This window comes from Ochlerotatus camptorhynchus, unplaced genomic scaffold (genome assembly GCF_037179485.1).
Source record: "Ochlerotatus camptorhynchus isolate MF236.1 unplaced genomic scaffold, CSIRO-AGI_Acam_v1.1 ptg000172l, whole genome shotgun sequence".
NCBI lineage: Eukaryota > Metazoa > Arthropoda > Insecta > Diptera > Culicidae > Ochlerotatus > Ochlerotatus camptorhynchus.
The window spans coordinates 166,800-189,602 of NW_027040662.1; the positions used below are offsets into that span (position 1 = coordinate 166,800).

At 36.7% G+C, this 22,803-nt stretch overlaps 1 protein-coding gene across 1 annotated transcript in view; it reads right to left on the reverse strand.

Annotated features, from left to right (window-relative positions):
- sand (sandman) overlaps positions 1 to 20,818 on the reverse strand; it is a 34,686-nt gene extending 13,868 nt beyond the window's left edge. The window contains exons 1-4 of the mRNA XM_065222534.1: positions 20,722 to 20,818; positions 20,394 to 20,524; positions 12,635 to 12,771; positions 12,381 to 12,504 (exon numbers count right to left, since the gene is read on the reverse strand). Coding sequence (XP_065078606.1) covers positions 12,381 to 12,504; positions 12,635 to 12,771; positions 20,394 to 20,524; positions 20,722 to 20,755 — 426 coding nt within the window. The 5' untranslated portion in view covers positions 20,756 to 20,818. The remainder of the gene's footprint in view (positions 1 to 12,380; positions 12,505 to 12,634; positions 12,772 to 20,393; positions 20,525 to 20,721) is intronic.
- Positions 20,819 to 22,803: the final 1,985 nt, after the last annotated feature.

Here is a 22,803-nt window from a genome sequence, read left to right on the forward strand (position 1 = left end):
CGCAGCTTTTTATTTGCGAAAATAAAACGAACATTTTTATTTTCGCTCGTTTCGGAGGTGCTTTGGCAGTCTGATGTGCGTGAAAGAGTCCATTCTCTCGCTTGGCAGCAACAACATTGACCATAGCCACCGCTCCATTCTGCATATTCGGGTTGAAAAGCGCTTCGTAAAAGCTTTTTTTCCATCTCCTTTGAGCCTTGGAAAGTGCAAATGGTTATAGCGCTGATTCCATTCCGGAAAGCGGCCGCTGATCTTCACACAATTCATATTTATGTAAAATAGTGACCATCACTTCTCATGCTGTACTGGAAACAGGCGTCAGCAGATATAACCGAAAATTGGAATCAACTCTATCGTTACATTTGCCAACAGCTAAATGTTGTGTTTTTGAGCTTTTATGCTGTTTTGGTGGTTTCTGCCGGAGTCCTGTTACTTTGTTTGACGTGCTGTTTTATCACAGCCCACGAGGTAGCAGATTTCCGTTCTCGACAGTATTTTATTTTTCTTCCTTCCTACTCAAAACTGCCTTGTCAAGATCATTAAAAAGGCGTTCATAAAGCGCGCAAAGTTAAAAGTGTCTTTATCTGCTATGTTTTGCGGTGCTTCTGTATTTTATGATGATTGTTTGGTCCTCGTCGTGTCTTTCCCCTGTCTCAGAACCAGATACACCCAATAGCAGTCACAAAGTGAGTCATAGAGCATTTTGATTTGTTCTGGTCAGACGTGGCGTCCAAGGTTTTAGATTCACCACCATCAGCTAATATTATTTACTGTAGGAACATATTTAATGGGAAGTGATTTACGCAGTGTCCCATGTGAGCTCTCTTCTAATTTGAAAGATGGCATTTTTAAATGGTCGATAGAGAAAAACTCGAGGGTAGCATTCAGATGACTCTAACCAATCAAATTTCGTCTCTTTTCAACATGATATTGACTTTGTAAAACAGAGAGCTTTGAAAAATTACATGAAATAAGCCACCTACCTATCACAGGAAATCGTTTTTCACGCGATTTCAGCCCATATCTTTTGGCATCAACTGCGCCATATGCCGTGTCCGAAGTGGCGGATCAATCAACTTTCATGTACCTCTGGTTTTTCTTCACCAAAAGTTAGATTGCGTGCTTACATTCCAGTTGGTTTGAAAAATTCTATCAGGAGACATTTTAACTACTCAATTTTATCATAATTTTCCATACAAATACAATTAGAAAAATTCATATTAGCGCATAGATTTTTTTCTCAAAATTATTTCTTGTATGCTGCATAAGAATCCAACATAACGGCACCGGTGGTGTAGTGCTAAGCGTGAAAACCTCTTACCCCATCAGGCCTGAGTTCAATCCCAGTCGGCGCCGCCGGGATGTTCTGAGGCATAACATCTATGATAACGCCTTCCTTCGGAAGGGAAGTGAACCCGTTGGTCCCCGGTTCATGAGTTGATGGGTCGATAGATAGGGTTCAGGTGTAGGAGCTGCCTCCCTGGCGTCGGTAGCATCGGTGCTCAGCACGGAAAACAAGGTCGACGTAAAACAAATAAAGGAAAAAAAAAAGAATCCATCATAACGATATTGGTGTTTTACATGACTTATGACTATGTCATATTGTGTGTGATCATTAATTTGAAATTTGACATGAAATTTCTAAAATTTTGAAATATTTTTAAACTAAACAAAGTATATTGAAATGAAGAATATTAGCTAGACCATTTAAAAAAATAACAGGTCGGAGAATCAATCGAGAAGAAATAGCGATGAAGATAAGTGGGAATTATGGCATGAAGAAGGAAAACAAAGACAACTTCTTATTTTTTTCGGGCATCGAATTGTATCATGCAGATTGAAGACACTATAAAGATTAATTCCTCATAAATAAAGCAGGTACTTGATAATACTATCACAACACTACGTGTTCTACACAAATGTTGCGCAAATCTTGACAATTATCCAAAAATCTAAATCTTATCATTTGGGCCCATGCATTAATTATGTCACGCCAAATCGAGGAGAAATTTACCCCTCCCACCCTATCGTGACATTTTTCCTATACCTAATGCATCTCATGTTGTGGCAAACATAAAACACATATTTTGACGGCATTTGAAAGGACTTTTATTATTGTACATAATATCAATAAATAGAGACTAACGTTCCTCAGAAAAACCAATATCAGAGCTTAGATACATCGCCAGGACTCCAAGAGTGCTGGAACTAAAACGTGCGTACCAGCTGTGCTTCATTTTAGTGACAAATGTGACTTGTAATTAAAGGTTAAGGGAGAGAGAATTATATCATGCTAAGTTGAAGGTTATATATGTCTGGAATATACAGATATCAAAAAATCTTGCAAGCGTTCAATTGTTATGACCATTTTTAAAAGTGACAGTTATTCCGAATCAATTTGTAGAACTTATCAATTATATGTCTTTAATTTATTGATATTATATAGAACAATATGGCCCTTCCTAATTTCATCAAAAGATATTTTTCATGTTCGCCCCAATCGGAGACATTCACATTTGAAAAGTGCGTATTTTCTTAAGAGAAACGTCAATATCTTCTGGTTTTTAAATTTATAGACAAGTTCTACATTGTAAAAATTTAGTCTTTAAAAGATCTAAAATCTATCCATCGGTCTGGAGATACAATAATAATAAACAATCAAAATTGCTTGAAATTAGCTGAACTAAAACTTTTCCAAGGAATGTACACCTTTATTTTTGCATGTAAATAGTGTATTTTATTTTATTTTCAATGATAAAAAGAACCCCCCTACCATTGATTGACACCAAAATCAGGGAATATTTTTCAGCACCGATACGGAAAATATTATAATTTTAAGAACTGCTATTGTTTATAAGAAGGACAACTCTCCTAATAATAATACATTATGAGTTCTCATTCGATTTTAAACCGGGGGTTCCGAGCTCCCAGTTTAATAACACATTGTAGAAAAATACAAAAACTCTTCACATACATAAGGGTCATATTTGGCGGCAACACTTGTCGTTCTGGCATATTTTGAGTACTACGAAGAATGCACTCAATTTACACTCCAGCTGCTGGAACTTTTCTTAAATGAAATGTCGCATGTGTTGGTGCGTTTGGAATAAATTATCATTAGCAATAGAACAAATGGTGGTAACCGCGAGTAGTCGGTTCAGTTCCTTTAACTTTAAATATAAGACAGTAATAATATATAACGGAAAGGATAACTCGGATCTGTAAAGTTTATTCGATTGAGCCTGTACAAATAAAGTAATCATTAAAAAGAACAAATTGTGCTGCAAAAAATAAACTAGTTTGGCACATAACTAAAATGAGGGCAACCCTAACTCTGAAGAGCATTTTGTGTCGTCGTTGGGGGTGTGTGGTTCTGAATAAGGCGATTAGAGTACACAATGTTACGCAATTGCATCCTCCCTATTCACACACGCCCGAAGATTGAAGGCAAATGCCACTTCGACTTGTTTCGTCGACTAACGACTCTCTGATGACAGTGTTGGGGAAGCAGCAACGCTAAATTGACATGTTTCGTCTAGAAACGATTCTCTGATGACTGTGTTGGGGAAGCAGCATATGCATGTACGAAATTGCTAGATTTGTTTGTTAGTTATTTCGACGCTTGGACAATGCTTGACATTTCCCACCTTTTCATTCAAGAGTCGGCGTTGTTATTGATACGTATATATATTTTTGATCTGTTGCTGATAAAATTATTGAAATTGGTCCAGGGGCAACTGAGTTATTAACATTCAAAATCTTTCATAATTTCGTTACATTTTCCATTTTCGCTTTATACAAAGTGTACCTCTATATAGAAATCACAGACGTAGTCCTACTTAAAAAATGTAAATAATGCATAAAAAGTTTCAATTTAATCCATACATATTTCATGTCAAATTTAGCAAAACAATTGTAAAAATATTCCGCTAAATTTCGAAAGGATGAACATTGAAATTGTACGAATTACTCATAGACATATTGCAAGTAATCCATAAAACGTTCAATAATGAATTTTAAAATAACGATATTTCGTTAATAATTAAATTATTTATATATCACGTTGAATTTCAAAATTGTGTAAATCCAGGGATTACTATCCATAGAACATCATGTTGCACACCAAAAAATATACGTATGTTCAATATGCATGTGTTTTTTCATGTTTTGGGCACTCATATTTTAATAATGATCCATAAACCTTAGTAAATTGTTCCTTTACTGCGCTATTCAGCCATTCATATTTACTGTCCTGCCCGAGTTTTTTGTAGAAATAAGAGTGGAACGACGGACAAGCGGCTGGAATAAGCTTCTAAAAGGTGCTTCTAGAATAAGCTTTTAAAAGAAGCTTCTTAAAAACTTATTCTAGAAGCTTCTTTAAAAGCTGATTAAAGAAGCTTCTTTAAGAAAATTATTCTAGTAGCTTGCCCGTTGTTACGCTCCTCTGACTTAAAACAATCACAGGCATTACAATCAATCTTAGTAGCTATGCAGGAAAGGAACGGTTTTCCAAGGTTGATGGATCTGAATTAAAAAGTGTGTGTTTAAAATATGAAAAATTACCTCTCACCCCAGCAGGCCTGGGTTCAATCCCAGTCGGTGCCGCCGGGATGTTCTGATGCATAACATCTCTGATCACGGGAAATAAAGCCGTTGGTCCCCGGTTCATGAGTTGATGGGTCGATAGGTAGGGTCCAGGTGTGGGAGCTGCCTTCCTGGCGTCGGTAGCATTGGTGCTCAGCACGGAAAACAAGATCGACGGAAAACAAATCCAAGGAAAAAAAAAACATGAAAAATATGTGACTTATTTATTTCGTTAGATTTAGGTTCATTGATGATCGTTTTATGAATCATTTGCAATATATTTATGAACACTTCGAACAATTTCAATGCTCACTCTTTAGTAACGTAACTGTACATTTTTACTATTGTGTTTCTAAATTTTACACGAAATCTAGCTTAACAATTGAAATAGGTGGAGCAACCAAACGTAAACAATGACTTTAACGCCCTTTTTTTTATTGAGTATCAAGTTGGAGCTGCGTGACAGCTTAGTTTTCAAGACTTGACCCATTTGAATAAATGCTGCTTCTATTTTTGACAATACAGCAGAAGGACTAGCCTATGTTGGCCGCTTGAACACTGGATTACGTTTGTATTGTTTCAAGATAGTTATAGAAAAAATGCTGTGACGCGTGCGCGTAGATACATCCGCGTAGTACACCAATTGAATAAGTTAATCCGTTCGGAACGAAATATCTAAATTTTGTTAATTATGAAAACCGCGTGAATTCCGAAAGCCGTGCGAGACAACCGAAGCGAGAAAAAAGGCTTACTATCATTTAAAGAGTACCACCAAAATAAATATGATAGCTTATGTTGGCAAGATGATTAATTTTGGTTTCCTCCCTAGATATTCTACTTATTTACTACTGAGCGTTGTATCAAATTATTTAATATAAAGAACGTTTCAATCATTTCAAGATTTCGCGACCGCACCGAACAAATTCAATACTACATAAGCTCAAAAGCGTTTGACAAGCTCTACCGATTTGCGTATCACTTCTGACGCATTTCGCGGCAAATCGAATCGAAGCTGGCAGCACCCTCTCAGATTTCAATAAAAATATCTGGATGTGTAGATTTTGACTAAATAAGCACTTTTGCATACTCAGTTTTTCCAAAATTTATCTAGACTAACATTTAAGAAGGGCCAAACTTTTTCTTCCGATTGTTTTCAAAAAAATATCATGGAAAAATGACAACTCCAACAAAAATATGTTGTATGGATGACTTTTAAGAAAATGACCAAATTATCGAAAAAAAAATACCGAAAAAAATTTATTTGAGACCCACACTGAAAAAAATCGATTTTTAAAATTTAAAGTCGATTTAAAAAAAAAGGTCATGTTTGATTTGGATGAAACTTTGCCTCGAGATAGGTAGTTATGTTTTCTACCATCCGTCCATACATCGCGAGATGGGCACTTTTAAGGAAAAAAAGTTTTTCTTACAAAAACTTTTTCATGTCTGAACTGATTTTTTTTAACGTACCATTTTTACACAAAACTAAACTAAGCTCAAAATCATCTCAGAACCCAATGAAGCTCCATTTGTGATTCAATTTTGTCTAATCAGCAACTAATCAATTGGATTAATCGAGAATTTAATATGAAAAGGGCTTATATCAATAAAAAAATAATATAATTGATTATATTGTCTACTACTGAGGCAAACTCCGATACTCCTATAGCAACTTAGAATTCTTAGCTCAAATTATCCATAAAGAATTAGGTATGAATAAAATTTAATTGAGATCTTCTTTCTAATCAACAACGATTTGGGAAGTCAACGTATCGCATCATAATTCTATATGCCCTTCTGTTATTTACACCTAAACCATTAACATTATTGTTACCGCGAGGCAATTAATTTAAAACCAAAACCATAAGATAACCACATAGTTGCATCTCGTTTGCATAGCCCTAGCTGACGTTGATACCAAGGCCAAGAATATGAAATGAAAAGTAGGGCAAAAGGAGCGAGAGCTCGTTTTACATAATCTAACTGCAGTATTTACTTAGGAACGTTTCTGCGTTCAAGTAGGATAAACACGCCCACGCATGGCATGCTTGCGCATCTAGGTTACGTTTAGTTTTCCCTCTCTGTTTATCCTTAACGAAGGATATAATTATAATGTTTAAACGTTACAAATGTCTCATTCTTATTTGTAGAGCCATATCAGATCTGAGTTACAAAAAGAAATAAACTTACAAGATAACCCGAGAAATCCCAGATCTGAGAGGGCATAGTATATAAGATCCAAATAACACAAATTTACCCTTTCAAGGGCGATCGAAATCCTAGCTAATAGAATAGGCAAAATTAGGTCAAAAGTCCGGTATTGAAAGGGATATGTAAAACCCTGGACAAATCATGTAAAAGTTTTACATAATTATAAGTTGCTAATGCAACACGTAGCCGTAAGATCACTTTGTACAATTTTGTTGAATAAAATTAAGTTTCATAGGTTACTCCAAATTCTTCTCTTTTTTGAATCCGAAAGAACTTTCGGCCTAGAAGTGAAAACTTCTCTCCTTAACCGGGGAAAAAGTAGCTCCTAGAATCGAGAAACAGTGTCTGACCTGGAAGCGAAAGACTCTCCCTAACCGGAGAAGAAAGTAGCTTTTGGCGGCGACAATTATATACCTACCACTTCATTCTACCTATGAGCACTATAAAACTAAGGTTGATTTCATACAAGCAGCAGTCAATCTGATAACGAAAGTTGTGAAAACAAGTTGTAGTTAAATTATTATCATGGACCAAAGTAGTAAATTAAGGCTCAAAGGATTGAAATGTTGTGCAAATATAAATAATTCGAGATGCAACCGAAATAAGTTACGGGCCATATCGTCAACGATGGTAGAAAAAAATACATTCTATGGGATATAACCACGAAATTGATGAAACGATGAGCATTTGTGAGTCATGCCGTAGCGTGATATCTCATAATAGAAGTCCAGTTATGAAAAACGCCGATTGGTTGGAAATGAAGTAAATATTCAACCGTCAACTAGTGGGCAGCAGCATAGTGATGATCCAGGTCCATCAATGAGTGGCCATCAATCCGTAGATGAGCTAGGTAAGAACAGTCATCCTGATGATTCTATCAACTTTTAACTGCAACCTCCTAATTGCACTTATTAATTATTTTTTCTTCTTCTTTCCTTCAGATACGGTACATCGGTTCCATCATTGAAGTCAGTTCCATCAGCAGATGATCTGCAACGCCCATACAATGTTGAGAAGTTTAATGGCTTTGTGTAAACGTTGAATTTATCTCCAATTTCATCGAGGAACATGAGGAGCATGGATTATCGTTCAATAAAATCTCTAAATTACACAAGCAGTGTGAAAAATATATTTGGCCTAGATACAGCAGACATTAGTGTAGAGGCATACGAAGAAATGATTGTGCAGCTAAAGGAGAAGTTCAATTCCCCTACAGCTGACAGAAAAGATCAGATAACAGTATTATCAGTATTGCCAAACTCTTGGTCCGTGAATAAAGTTGTAGCAGAATCCAACGCACCAATGAATGATTTTTTTGACAAGGTCTACATGTCCAAATAGTTTTATTGAACTCTGAGAGGGTGCTGCCAATTCCAAATACGATTTGGCGAGAAATGCATCATGAGCCCTTTTCATATGAAATTCTCGATTAATCAAAGTGAACTTAAGTGCTGATTAGACAAAATTGAAGCGCAAATTGAGCTTCATTGGATTCTGAGATGATTTTGAGCTTCAGTTAGTTTAGTGAAAATGGAAAATCAAAAAAAAAAATCAGTTCAGACATGAAAAAGTTTTTGCAAGAAAAACTTGTTTTCCTTAAAAGTGCCCATCTCGCGATGTATGGACGGTTGGTAGTAAACATAATTACCTATCTTGAGGCAAAGTTTCATCCAAATCAAACATGGCCATTTTTTTAAATTGACTTTAAATTTTAAAAATCGATTTTTTTCGGTGTAGGTCTCAAATGAAAATTTCAAAATTTCCAGTATTTTTTTTTCGATAACTATTTCCTAAAAGTCATCCATACAACACATTTTTGTAGGAGTTGTCATTTTTCCATAATATTTTTTTGAAAAAAATCGGAAGAAAAAGTTTGGCCCTTCTCAAACGTTAGTCCAGATAAATTTTGGAAAAACTAAGTATGCAAAGTGGCATATTTAGTCAAGGTCCACACATCCAGAAAGTTTCATTGAAATCTGAGAGGGTGCTGCCAGCTCCGAATACGATTTGGCGCGAAATGCGTCTTCTGCGTAAGCTCCGTAGACGTAGGCGCGTTGAATCCGACAGTCGGTAAAGGTTTAACCTGTACCAACACCGCTTAAGAAACGACCTCGAGTCAGTAAAACCGTTTAGAGCTAAACATCTAAATTACGTAAGATACGAAAATCGCGCAAATTATGAACGCCACGCGAAACAACCGTAGAGAAAAAAACAGCTTATTATCACTTAAAGAGTGCCACCAAAATAAATTTGATAGCCTATGTTGGCAAGTTAATTAATTTTGGTTTCCTCCTTAAATATTTTACTTATTTTACCGTTGAGTTTTGTTACAATTTAGTTATTTTACCGCACGTATCAATCATTTCAAGATTTCGCGACCGTACCGAACAAATTATATACTACAGAAGCTCAATTAAACTTTTGATGAGCTCTACCGCATTGCGAATCACTTCTGCGTAAGCTCCGTAGACGTAGGCGCGTTGATTCCGACAGCCGCGAAAAGTTAAACATGCATCAATACCACATAAGGAAAGATCGATTTTACGTAGGGTTTAGTTCATAAATTAACATTGAGTGCTGTTTAAAAATGTAAGTACTTGAACACTAAGAAATAAGTTAACTCAAATGCTTTAACCGCATATATAAGAGATTTCGCGTATTGAGAGAATAATATAGTAATTGAGTACAACAAACTCAGGGGAATACAATATCTTCAAAAGTTTAAAAGTTATTAATTGTCACATACCTCTACTTTTACTTACTTCCTAAACTATTCCTCTCCTTGTTAATCTGCTTAATGCTATTGGTCTGCCTGCGTTTTCTTTTTAAAGTTCAAGACTAAATAAGAAGATTTATTCTACAACTTTAAAGGTTAGTTGCCTCCCTGAGCGAACCCTTTCTTCGAATTCTTTTTAAATCTACTTAATGTCATTAGACTTTCTGAAGTTTCTTATTGAAGTTCATTTGATGATTATGATATCTCATTAGTCTTATTTAATAAATTATTGAAAGCTCTAATTCACCTAATCAATCATAACCCATGCTTTATTAAGTACCTGCACTTGTGCTTGTAATCTAAAATTAAACGTGTTTCAAGTATTTTTGATTTAAGCCTATACCTATTTATTATATCTTAGTTCGACTCAGGTAACACCTTCATGTGACTAAAATACTTCATTTTGAAGTTAGTTTCCTAGCTGATTTTTAAATTATATAGGGTATATGCTTCAACTATGCTCACACGCTTCCACTATGTTGCACCACAAAAATACGTATGGGTATGTCACAATCAGGGCTCTACAATTTCGAAGCTCTAAAATGAATTTGTGTTTTGTTTCTCTCATACATACGTGTTCGACGCTTCATTTCTATAACGCCTAGCTAGACTATCAGCAAGAAACGAAAATAAAAAAGAAGGACGCTTGGAAGGAAAGGCTGGCTGTGGAACTTCTCGTCGTTGCTTTGCTCATCGCTTTCAATGTAAATAACGTCGATTTTCTAGTTAAACGAACTTCATTATGGCTTTCAATCCCCTTTCACGAACACTCTATCGCCGCTCTTTCAATTTGTTTAAAATGCGTTATGTCCCGTTTTCGATCATTTTTTTAGATAAATATATGGATGGAAGATAAATTAGAAATATGACGTGTAATCTTCAAGTGTTTTGACGTGAGAAATGCTTTAAATGTTTATTTCATTTTCCGTCATATACGTCATGAAACCTCTGTTGATGTGTTTCATGAAAGAGAAAACTATCAAAGTCGAGCGCTCTTTCGCTCATCCATTTCGACGAAGCTTGAAAGGAAGACCAATGGAGTGACGGGAGAAAGAGAGACAAGCGATTGAACATTTGTTTGTGCACGCCGACTGAGGTTCTAGAATGCTGCGAAGCTGTTCGACTTTAACAGAAAAAGAAAGCCAGCAGTCTCTTCGTCGCATCGATTTGGTCGATTGAAGCTGATATTGTGACGCCCTGGTCACAATAGAAGCACGCCACAGTGGAAATCCCGAGCCATAGTTTAAACACTTATCCCAAATCAAAATGAAGCACATATAAGATTAGTCACAATACCATGTACAAAAATGATGTTTAACATTGTTTCCTGAGTAATACTTCAATGAAAACAACAATGAAAGCTTGTCAAGCAAATAGAAGGAGCGCTGTTGGGCACTTTCTGAAATATTTCAATAGTCTAATTCCCTTGCAAACCCAAATAAATCTATCTGCGTAAAAATAAATAAAATAAGAGTGATTTGTGGCAAAACCCGCCAGTATCACACCCAACGTCAGTGCCTATACGTAAGCGTACTATGACGCGGCTCTCAATTAAAGGAGTAACAAGTGTGATACTATTACTGCTAGACTAGATCTTTGGTTCTCTCATGCAGTGGTTTATCAGAGAGGGGAACCATCGTAATCCCTATTGCCTGCCCATGATGCCATTCTATCGCGGCATGGGCCAGCAACGCCGACCATAAACCTACCGTCTCCAACACTCCACTATAAAGCATGAAATTAAGCCCGCTAACCAACAGCAAGGTGCAAAAACTAGCCAAGGGGAGGGACTTTAAACGCAAATTTATGAATCAAAACACACCCTCGTAGATTAACAATGCCATTCGATAAATTAAGTTTACTCTATCAGATGCTGGTATTTAATTGCATGGATGTGTCATTATTTTCGTTTGGCTTTTCCGCCCATTTCAAATGTTGATCTAAAAATATGGATCATACTGATATTTATTATGGATCCTTGGATTTTTACCAGGGTTTAATGGATCATTTTGGTGTTTTTTAAGGAATGAGTTTCAACTTTTAGGGATCATTTATTAGTTTCTATATGCAAAAAGTGTGATTGCCTGAAAGGCTACTCACGTTAAATTAATAATTCATCTATTAAAAGTGTACAACTTTAGTTCATACTACATACATCGTTCGGAATAATTCGAAAGCTTCAAAATCACGTTGAATTTCATAATTGTGTAAATTCAGGGTTGTATGGTCTCTGGATTACCACAATTCTGAAATTTTACGGGATTTTTAGGATTAAAAATTTTCCGAACGAACGAAGTTGTATATTTTTTATAGATGTCGGAGTCCTAGATCGTAAAATTACACTAAACTAGATCGTAAAATTACGCACGGTACGTTTGAAATAGATGAATTCTTGTCAAGTATTCTGCCAAACGGCATTCGGTTAAATGACCCAATACTATCACCATAAGTCTGTTAATGACATAAATTAAATATGTATCTTGCATTATTTCTCCCTAAGCCATTTTTGCATTATATATGAGAGAGTCGATGCAATTTGTTCGGTCACTTGAGAAGGAAACAAGATTACTATTCGTTAATTCTTTTTTATCTAGATTATAATTATTCTAGTCATTCGCAACTTTTTACAGATAATAAATTTTAACCAGCAACTTTAAAGGTTAGGATGGGACATACCAACCCTACGCTCGACCTTTCTTTCACTCCTTTATTGTGTGAGCCATGAAGGATCACATAAAACAAACCTAGAATCGCTTCTCAAGCGTCGAAATGGGTGGAAGATTATTGCATTAAAAACAACTGGACTTACCGAAGCACCGGGTACTATATCTCCGAATCCGATGCTGCTTAGTGAAATAAAGCAGAAATAGCTGCCATCTAAAATATCCCAGTTTTCCCAATCGGCAAACAACCGGGCTCCGAAAAATATATACCTAAAACGAGAAGGTGGTAGAAGAAAGAAACAATTAGCGAAAGGGTATAAAATAATTTGTTTATATTTCAAGGAAGCAAGGAAACGCTTAGAATTAAGGATCCTACAGGTAAGCGACTTCAATAACTCACCCGATCATTATCATTATACAAATTGTAATTGGAACGGTAACAGTGTTCGTCTCGGCAGTGATTTCTTCCTCAATCTCATCGTCCACGTTGGAGGTGGTGATTGTGGCTGTGTCGAACCCGTTGTCACCCAGTTCCGACTGATTGACGATGACGGTGTGGTGGCATGGATTACGTCCATAGGTCATGGAACAAATATATAGGAAAGAGAAAATTTCGTTGTAAAATATAATACCGAAGATAAAAATTTATGGTCACACTTTGTTTCATTTCACCAAGGTGCTCAACGAAACGAATGGAGCATTTGCTCCTGGTAGTTCCATTTCTCACGCCATTGTTACCGTTCGCAACATAAATTAAAATGTGTGCATTTTCGTAAGCATCATCAGGCCATAGTACTGGGATGTTGGTACGGAAAATGCAACGTGACGTTCTTTTTTCTTTATGGCAAATGGTAACAGGAAAAACAGCACAACAATGATGAAGGAAAGAAGCGGAAAACAGCGTAACAATAGAAAACAGGAAAATACTATTCTTCTCAACACCTTCGCATGGATTTCTTGCCATTAACATTCAACGCAGGTTCTGGTTCGTACATTTCTTGGTCTGTGGCACAAAAGCACTCGGGTTGAGAATCACTGGGCAGGGATGAGGTGAAAATAACACAGTTCACACTTTAACGACTTGAAGCAGGGACAAGGACAGATATTCCTACCAATGAAGAGGTGGCATGGTTGATCAATTGGGTGGGAAGCTATTTGTGGATTTCTGAGAAGCACTTTTCCTTTAGAATTACTTTTTCCTTTTCCGAAAGTAATTGATTTGCATGTGGAATGGTTAATTTTCTATTTTAGTAAATGCAGTAATAGGGGAAATGGCTATAATGTTGGCCTATGGATCTAAGATTGGGCCCATTGCTAAAAATCTGCTATTTAACAAATTTTATCTAGATGAACTTGGAACGGTACTAATGGATATTTTTTGGTCGTTATTGAAAATTTAGTTGATTGCTGAATTTATGCATGGGCCCAAATTAGGGGCATTAAGGCCGACATTAAATCCATTTCACCTACATTGTGTGGTTGCCATATTAAAGAGTATTTAAAAGTGTGTAAGCGTTATGTAAAATAGTGTATTGCTCTGTAATTGTTGCTCGTAGCAAATATAACACTATGGGTGCATTTGGTGTGCAAAGAAGGGATAAATATCAACCCTTCTAATAGCTATCAATAACTTAAAATGGAAAGGAACATCTTTGGAACTTTCACGCACAGTCAAGTATCAGGAAGTAAGTCTTGACAGTAAACTTAACTGAAATTCGCATCTAGAGCAGGTTGCTAATAAGGCAACAAATGTTCTTTGGATATGTAAAAACATTTCTTGTAGGAAATGGGACCTAAAACCAAAAATGATCCCCTGGATCTATTTGAAGATTGTAAGACCCGAACTAACCTACGCATCATTGGTTTGGTGACCAAAAACTAATGAAAGATCGGCTCAGAAGAAGCTAAGGAACCTACAAAGACTAGCTACTCTCTAAAAAACTGGTGCAATGAGCAGCATACCGAGTATGGCACTTTAAGCTCTACTTTATCTGCTTAAGTTGCTTCCATTTATCCAATTAGAAGCTGAAAGATGTGCTTTAAGGGTTCACCGGAAAAAGCACTTCCTGGAAGGTGATCTTACAGGACACATTCGTGTTCTAAAAATGTGTGATGTTTATTTTCTTTTATTAAAAAATCAAGATTGGATGGAGAAAAAAATACCATTTCGATCGTTTATACAATGTGCCAGAATGTTATCGAAATATTTGGGAAAGTGGGGATCAAGCATCCGTACAAGTTCAATTGTCTTTTAAACAGACGGTTCAAGATTGAACAATCGTGTGGGAGCAGGGGTAACTAGTTCCCCGAGCAAAGCAAAATAACAACCTGATATCATATTGAAAACAATTCTTGTTATTGTAGATATAATTTTGTTTTTAGTCGTTATCGCATAAGTAATTTAGTTATCAACCTCGGCTAATTTTGAAATCACTTGTTATCATGAAAGAATATGAAATGATGCAAGGTTAGTTCAAAACTTCAAATAATATCCACATGGCAAGAAAACAACACTATCAATCATATATCAGTTATCAGTGTAAGGCTTAAATACCAAATCGATAAATTAATTTAAAGTTTGTTGAACAATAATTGCATGGATCACAGGATTGGTTATTAAGATGTTTTTATTGATAATCAGTTATTTTTTGATATCCAAGGAGTATTATTTTGTTATAATTTGTGTTATGTTGGCTGTTTATTCAACCAAAATGATAACATGTTCAGTTATCAAATCTTGATAACCGGTATCAGAACTTGTTATCTATTTGGTATAGTCCTTTGATCGGGCCAGGGATGGCTTTCTCAAAATCGATGGGTTATTGACCAACCGTGTTCTAAAGCGGACATTCAAACAATTCTTGAATGCCTACCCGAGCAAAGAGCGGCGCCGGTGGTGTAGTGGTATGCGTGATTACTTCTCACCCCAGCAGGCCTGGGTTCAATCCCAGTCGGCGCCGCCGGGATGTTCTGAGGCATAACATCTCTGATCACGCCTAGGGGAGTAAAGCCGTTGGTCCCCGGCTCATGAGTTGATGGGTCGATAGGTAGGGTCCAGGTGAGGGCGTCGGTAGCATTGGTGCTCAGCATGGAAAACAAGATCGACGTAAAACAAATCAAGGGAAAAAAAATACCCGAGGAAAGGATTATACCAGATTGATAACAATTTCTGATACCCGGATATCAAGGTTTGAAAACTGAACGTGTTATCATTGTGGTTGAATAAATAGCGAACATAATAAAAAATATAAGAAAAGAATACTCCTTGGATATCTCAAAACTAACAGATTTGGTTATAATTGAAACCATCTTGGTAATAAATCTTGTGATAAATGCAAATTTTGTCAAAAAATTTCAAATTATTTCATTGATTTGGTATTAAAGCCTTACGTTAATAACTTAAATATGACTAGCAGTGTGTTTTTTTTTTCATACCATGTGGATAATATTTGTAGTTTTGAACTAACCTTGCATCATTCCATATTCTTTCATGATAACAACTGAGAACAACATAAGACGAGGTTTATAACTAAATAAGTTATGCGATAGCAACTGAAAATAAAATTATGTTTGGAATAACAAGACTTGTTTTCAAGATGATATCAGATCATAGATATCATAGCAAGCAGCTTCAAACGCTTTAACATCAGCAACATTTAATTCAAAACTTGTATGGGAATGTACAGTTTCAATTCAGAAATTGGCCTGTCGAAACCAAGTGAACCTACATTGGGATCCTGGTCACTGTGGGGGATTGAAGGGTACGAAAAATCTTACACGTTAGCCAGGATCATGTCAACAATTCATAAAACCAGAACCATTATGTGGAGATTCTGCTTGTTCTCCTAAAATGGAGATTAATAAATGGGAAAAAATAAATAAAAGATACACCAACTGGAGCTACAATTCCATTGCAGTCGAAACGGTTCATAATCCCGAACATTTCAATGACTATTAAAATTATTTAATTATCATGAAAGAGCTCATTGCTAGGGTATAGACAGGTTTGTAATTTGGGAGGGCGGCGGTGTACAAAAAATATGGAGAATTAGGTTAGACGCCGATTAGTTGAATACCATTATACCGAACGCTATTATACCGGTTGGATTACCAGGTCGATCGTCGTTTATTCGAAAATGAATTTTCAGTCAAACTTCGGCAAATGTATTTTGTGACTCCGACAACTAAGCAAAGCAAAATAATAAAAACATCTTTTGTATCCCTAGTTTATTTAAATTGTCAATAAACATGTTATTATAAAGATGTTGCACTTTTTTAAAATGAAAATGATTTTAATATTCTACAATTTAGTGAACGTTCAAAATAAAAAGATTTCTTAATTTATCGAACACATTCCCAATTCCTCATCTCATCTCATCTATTTATCTTTAACAACTTACAAAATTATGTTTGAAAACTTAGTCTTAGTAGAGATCTACCATTTTATTCGATAACAGTTTTTCAATAATCATCATTGACTTGAACATTTGTTAGAAGCATTTTATTTTAGATTTTTCTTAAAGTATGGGTTAGGATTAGATAAAAAAAATGGCACTTATGATTATTTTTAGATCATCCTGGAATAAACTTCACAAAAGTCGTATAAATCGAAAATTTTATTTTGTTATTTGGAATTCCCTTCAAACTTTCACCATCTACTGAATTTTTTGAAATTCCTTCTACAGTATTGCAGGTATTCTCATGAAATCTCGCATTTCAGTATTATATTCTATGTATAAAATAATCTTGTTATATTCATTACAATTCCTTTGGTAATTTCATCAGATTTACCTATAAGCATTTTTCAGAAACTTTCCTCAAAACACTCCTGAAAATTTCTTCAGAACTTTGTTAAAAATTTTCTTAGAATGTTGCAATGGGTTTCCTAATATTTATTAAAAACCCATTGAAATTAACTCTCGAGCTAAAAATTTCTTTAGAACTCTAGCCAACATTGTCAATCTTTGAAGTACCTGACTGTTGAAAATCAAGCTAATTATAAGAACTTTGAAAATATTTCAATATGTCAGATTCTTGGGAAAGTTTTAAAGTCATTGGAGTTTCGTAAAAAGAAAAAAAAAAATCAAAGTTACAAATTGGTTTTAAAGAACAAAATATTTTAAAACTGTTCTTAGTCCTTCAACAAAAACCCAGGATTTCCGTAACCTGTAATTATCAAGAAAATAAAATTGTTGGTTTTTCGAATTTACTTAAATAATGAATCTAACTTCAATCTGATGCCGAAACTCAAACAAATATGGATGATAAATATTAAAAAAAAATTGCGGCTGGGTTGTCCCCCCTCCCCCTGGTTTGTCTATACTGGTTTGATAACAGGTCATTGTTATAAGAAAACTTCAAGAGGATATGTGTCGATTCTGTGGCATAGAAAAGAAAGACTCTCAACACCTGATATGCTCTTGAACTGCAATCTTAAATAAAAGACGTATTTTTCTGAATAAGGGACTGGCAGAACCCTTTGATAGTAGTAGTACATTTCATTCGGAATATAAACCCTGGCAGGGAATTTTTTTATTGGTCAGACTATGTCGGTCGCTTCACAAAATAGTGATACGACATACTGCTAAAGCAATAAAAAAATATAGCACAATAGATCAAAGTAATGGTTGCAGTGATGACTATATCCAACACAAAAAAAAGGCTAAAATCTTATAAGAAAAAATAACATGGCATGCTAACGAGATCTATAAAGGGTGTCCACGATGAAATTGCCACACTATGAAATTGCTCTAACTTTTTAACCGTTGGGTAGAATTTAATGAAAATTTGGGTGGATTTAGTTCATAGTGCATTATTTACATCCTGCAAGTTTTAAAGTCATGTGATCAAAACTCGCGGAAATGGAGTCGAAAGAACAGCTCGTGCGTGATAAAATCTTGCGCATTCATCACGAGAACAAGGATCTCTCGCATCGTTCCATCGCTAAAACGTTGGGAATCGCGAATTCCACGGTGTCGCGAGTGATTAAGCGGTTCGAGGAACGGTTGACCACCGATCGGAAGCCCAGAAGTGAAGGAAAAAGTATTCCGTACAACACCAAAAATCACAACCGCGTAGTTGGGGCCTTCAACCGAAATCCGAACGCCTCCGTTAGGGATGTGGCTAAGAAGCTGCACCTAAGCCGGAGTTTTGTCCAGAAGGCCAAAACTAAGGCTGGGCTTCGAACGTTCAAGGTACAAAAGGCCCCTAATCGCGACGAGAAGCAGAACAAGTCCGCCAAAACCCGTGCCAGGAAGTTGTACCTCAACATGCTGACGAAAGTTGAATGCTGCATCATGGACGACGAAACATATGTGAAGGCTGACTTCAAACAGATCCCCGGCAACCTGTTTTTCACGGCCAAGGATAAGTTCAGCGTTCCGGAGCATGTCCGCACTCAGAAGATGTCCAAATTTGCGAAGAAATTCCTGGTTTGGCAAGCCATCTGCACGTGCGGGAAGCGGAGTGCACCTTTCGTGACCCAGGACACGATGAACGGACAGGTGTACATAAAAGAGTGCCTCCAGAAGCGGCTGCTTCCTCTCCTGAAGGCCCACAACGTCCCAACAATCTTCTGGCCGGATTTGGCCTCATGCCACTACTCCAAGCACGTGCTGAAGTGGTATGCGGACAATAAGGTCAATTTCGTGCCGAAAATGTTCAACCCTCCCAACACTCCGGAGCTCCGCCCCATCGAGAAGTACTGGGCGATTATGAAGCAGCACCTTCTTAAACGACCTAAGGTAGTGAAGACAGTCGAGGAACTGAAGAAAGTATGGGTTTACATGCAAAAAACGGTTGAATCACAGGTTGTGCAGAATCTTATGGCCGGGGTTAAGGCCAAGGTGCGAGCATTTGCGTATGGACTGTAAATAAAATACGAGTAAAATGGTAAAATGAAGTTTAATAGTTATTTCTCAATCCCTGAAAATTTGATGGCAATCGGATGAAAACTCGAATTTTGCGAATCAATTTTGTGTGTGGTAATTTCATCGTGGACACCCTTTAGATCGTAGACTCAACTACATAAGACTTTAATATAGTCCACCAAGAAAGGAAAAGGTTTTGCAAAAAGTCATGACAAAGAAACTATAGAACCAAGCTCATCCTATATGCGATCAATTCACCGCTTGTTTGTTAGTATAGATGAAGGATTTCCATTAATTTTGAAGACATTAAGTGATTCTATGAAAATGTTCTTTGTATATAATTAATAGTAGGATAAAAAAAAAGTACAAAATGATGCTACAACCGAAGAATAAAATGAGAGACCAACAAATGATAGAGTTCTCCAGTTGCTTTTGAAAATGTTACTACATTGTATGTGCGAAGTAACGGACAATGCAACACTCATGCGCTATTGCATTGGTAAAACGCCTTCCAGTTCTAACACTGCATCTTTTATATCGTCCCGTATCCTGCGGAATCTGTTGGACCTGTGCAAGCTGAAGGTCACGTGCAACATGTACAACAGTCCATCACTGCCAAGAAGGAAAACGATGCAGATCTGCTGCAGAGGCAAAAGTGTTTCTCAGCATTTACCATTTGGAATCAGGCACAAATGCAAAAAAAAAAAAAAAACAGCCAACCGCAGCCAAATGGTATGGTGTATGCCAAAAGAAGGTAAAGCTAGAAATGCGAATTGTACTTTGGTGAAGGATCCTCGTTCAGGAACAAAATCTGAATCCCGGTGCAAAATAAATTTAAATTTTCAATTACACTGCAAAAAGAAGTGGTGGAATTCTAAAACAAACCATCTGCTTTGCCACCCCCTCCCCTCCCTACCCCCTCACAAAACAGCAGTACTTCGAATCGCAAACAGACAAGACAAGCAACAATGTTGACTTCGGTTGCACTTTCTGCATTCAGAGCGGCAACGGTTCAGGTCAATGGTGTTGGAGTGTCGAATCGAAGCCTGTAGCATTTGCACCGGTAGAGAAGTTCAGCAACGTAGAGATACTGAAGGAAGAGGCAATGAAAAAAAGCAACAGTGCTAAATATGCTCCTGTCAGGCCAGACAGGTGTAAGCGGTTGAAGCGAAATTAATAAAATTGTTTATTCGGCATTGCATTACACATGCAGAGGGTTTTGCTTCCGGTTTAGCATTGCAGTATGGTGAGGATGGTTGTGAGGCCAATGTTTTGCAATGCAGCACTTACCTGGTAGTCACGTTCCTCAGTCCTGGCTCTACGTCTGGCTCGAAGGGCACGCCGTCGGGCTACACCCGGACATACTCTACACAAACAGAATTTGGCGTAGATCCATTTGAACGATTTGGCCAAAATATCACCTGGCACACGAGCATCATTTTCGGCAACGGCACGGGCGGGTTGTGTCAGGAAAGAGCACATCGTTGGAAACAGATACCGAAAAAAGAGAAAAGCAAAGGTGAAAAATTAGAACGAGTTTAAATCCCACTTGAACTATCCAGCAAGTTTCTACTCCTTTTTTGGAATGGAAAATGCTTTGCAAATGTAAGCAACTTACCTATGTTGGAAAGATAGAGCAGGAACAGTGGCATTCCTATGATTGCGTAAAATATCGTTGCAATTTTACCCCACTCTGTGCGAGGAACTATATTGCCATAACCTAGAGGAGTAGAAAATGTGCAGAAAGGTAAGTTTCATAAAAGTAATGCTGAGGAAAATAGAAAACTTCAAAAGTAGTTTGTACAATTTCTAAACTTATTCAACAACTCCTAACGTAAAAACCAGTTCGTGCTTGCTTCAGGGAAATTGTTTCATCGGAATAAAACTGTTCTTGAGAGATGAACTTTACCACAATAAGATCATCCTTAGCGTTGCGTTGAACCAACAAATTTGGATAAATATTTGAAGAATTCAAAACATGTTTTTGATATTCCGATTGCCGTGTTTTGGATGTTTGATAAATAAAGTACTAATTGCACTTACACTGTTTATCCAGTTTTGAACGTAAGTGCAATCACTTACTCTTGTTATATAAGCAAAACTTTTCAGTCAGCACTTTTTTCAACAGTCAGTCAGCCACGCTTCAAGGTAGCAACTCAAAGGCTTAAACGGGATATGTTTTACCTTCGTCAATTGCAAACCAGTGTAAGTGTGATGTTCTTGCTGCAATTGGTAATATGTAATCCTCTTCAACGAATGGTCTCTGGTATTCCGTCAGATGAAGAAATACTAGAGCCTTACCTTAGTTTAACTTAGCACTGTGGCAAGGACAGCTTACGAAAAAATAGAAGTTTTGTCTATATTTCCAGTATTTAAAGGTGTCAAAGAAAATCTACACTAAAACGGGAATTCGAGAGTTGATTTTATTGACATTAAGTTCAAATTAACTAAAATAAGAAGTGCCAAAAATTCAAAGGCGTCGTGTAAATGAAAGCGAATGCTAGTGGCGTGCGAAACTATGTGATCAAAAAGCCAGACCTACAGTTGGACTACTAGTAGACGAACACAAACGAAATCTGGTCCAGGACAGCACTAAGTCGAAAGAAGTATGAGAGAGCCTGAAATGGATCTACGAACGTACCACGAAGGTTTTCATTCTAAAGAAACTGTGCGACATACGGTATACCGATGGACTATGAGAAGATCCCTTACAAACAGGTGGGCAATAATATGTTTGTCACTTAAACTGATTGTTTGATATCCTAGATATATGTTTGGGCATATTTCAACCCTTAACTCTACATTTGCGTAAAGCTTTGCAAGCTTTTTCATCTAAACAATCGGATATGGATCCTATTTCATTATTTCTTGTCCGATTTTGATGTAACAACTTTCAATAGATCATATTTTATTTCTAGTTTTGATATCTTATACACATTGATATATTTCAGATGGAATAGATTTTCAATCGATACAGATGGTATACATGTTAAAAACATATTTTTTTAAATTTATTTTTTCTCACGATAGCGCAAGTAAGCGCTGCTGAATCCACCTCTCAAAGTTGCGCCTATGTTTAGAATTCAATCCCTCATAACTGGTTTAGAGCAACTAAGGCTGTGAACCATTTGCTGGGTTAAATTTAAATCTTGGTTAAAAGTGACATTTCGAAAGTTATTTTCTATGTTCGAAAATCCCCGTGGTGTCAATCGTCCGGTTTTCGAGCCACGGTTGTCAAAATTTAACTTCTGGTCTGTCAGAAATAACCATCGATAACTTTCCATCTGTCAAATTTTAACTAAAAGAAGGAAAAAAAAACTTGCCAAATGGTTCAGAGCCTAAGAACGCGTTTGACTTTCAACGTTAGCAGTTCAGCTCGTGCTCTGTGTGTACATTTTTTCTCGAATTTTTTCTTCCCTTGTTTGCTGCGCGCTGGACGAAAGCTGCTTGTCGAATGTTATCGTCGTCGTGTTTGTGCGTTTAGGTTGTGTTTCAGAAATGCAATCGAAGTGTGCCGTGGCCACTATTAGCCACGTTTGTTTTCGGTCGCTAGAGTTGTCGGTTCTGATTTCGACGATGGTCGCGAGTTGATTCGGTCGGTGAGGAGCTGGCGCTGCGTCTTAATGGGGCATTTACACTTATGCTTTTTCACTAGCGCTAATGAGCCAGCTGCTAGCAAAAAAGCTCACCAGCATAATGT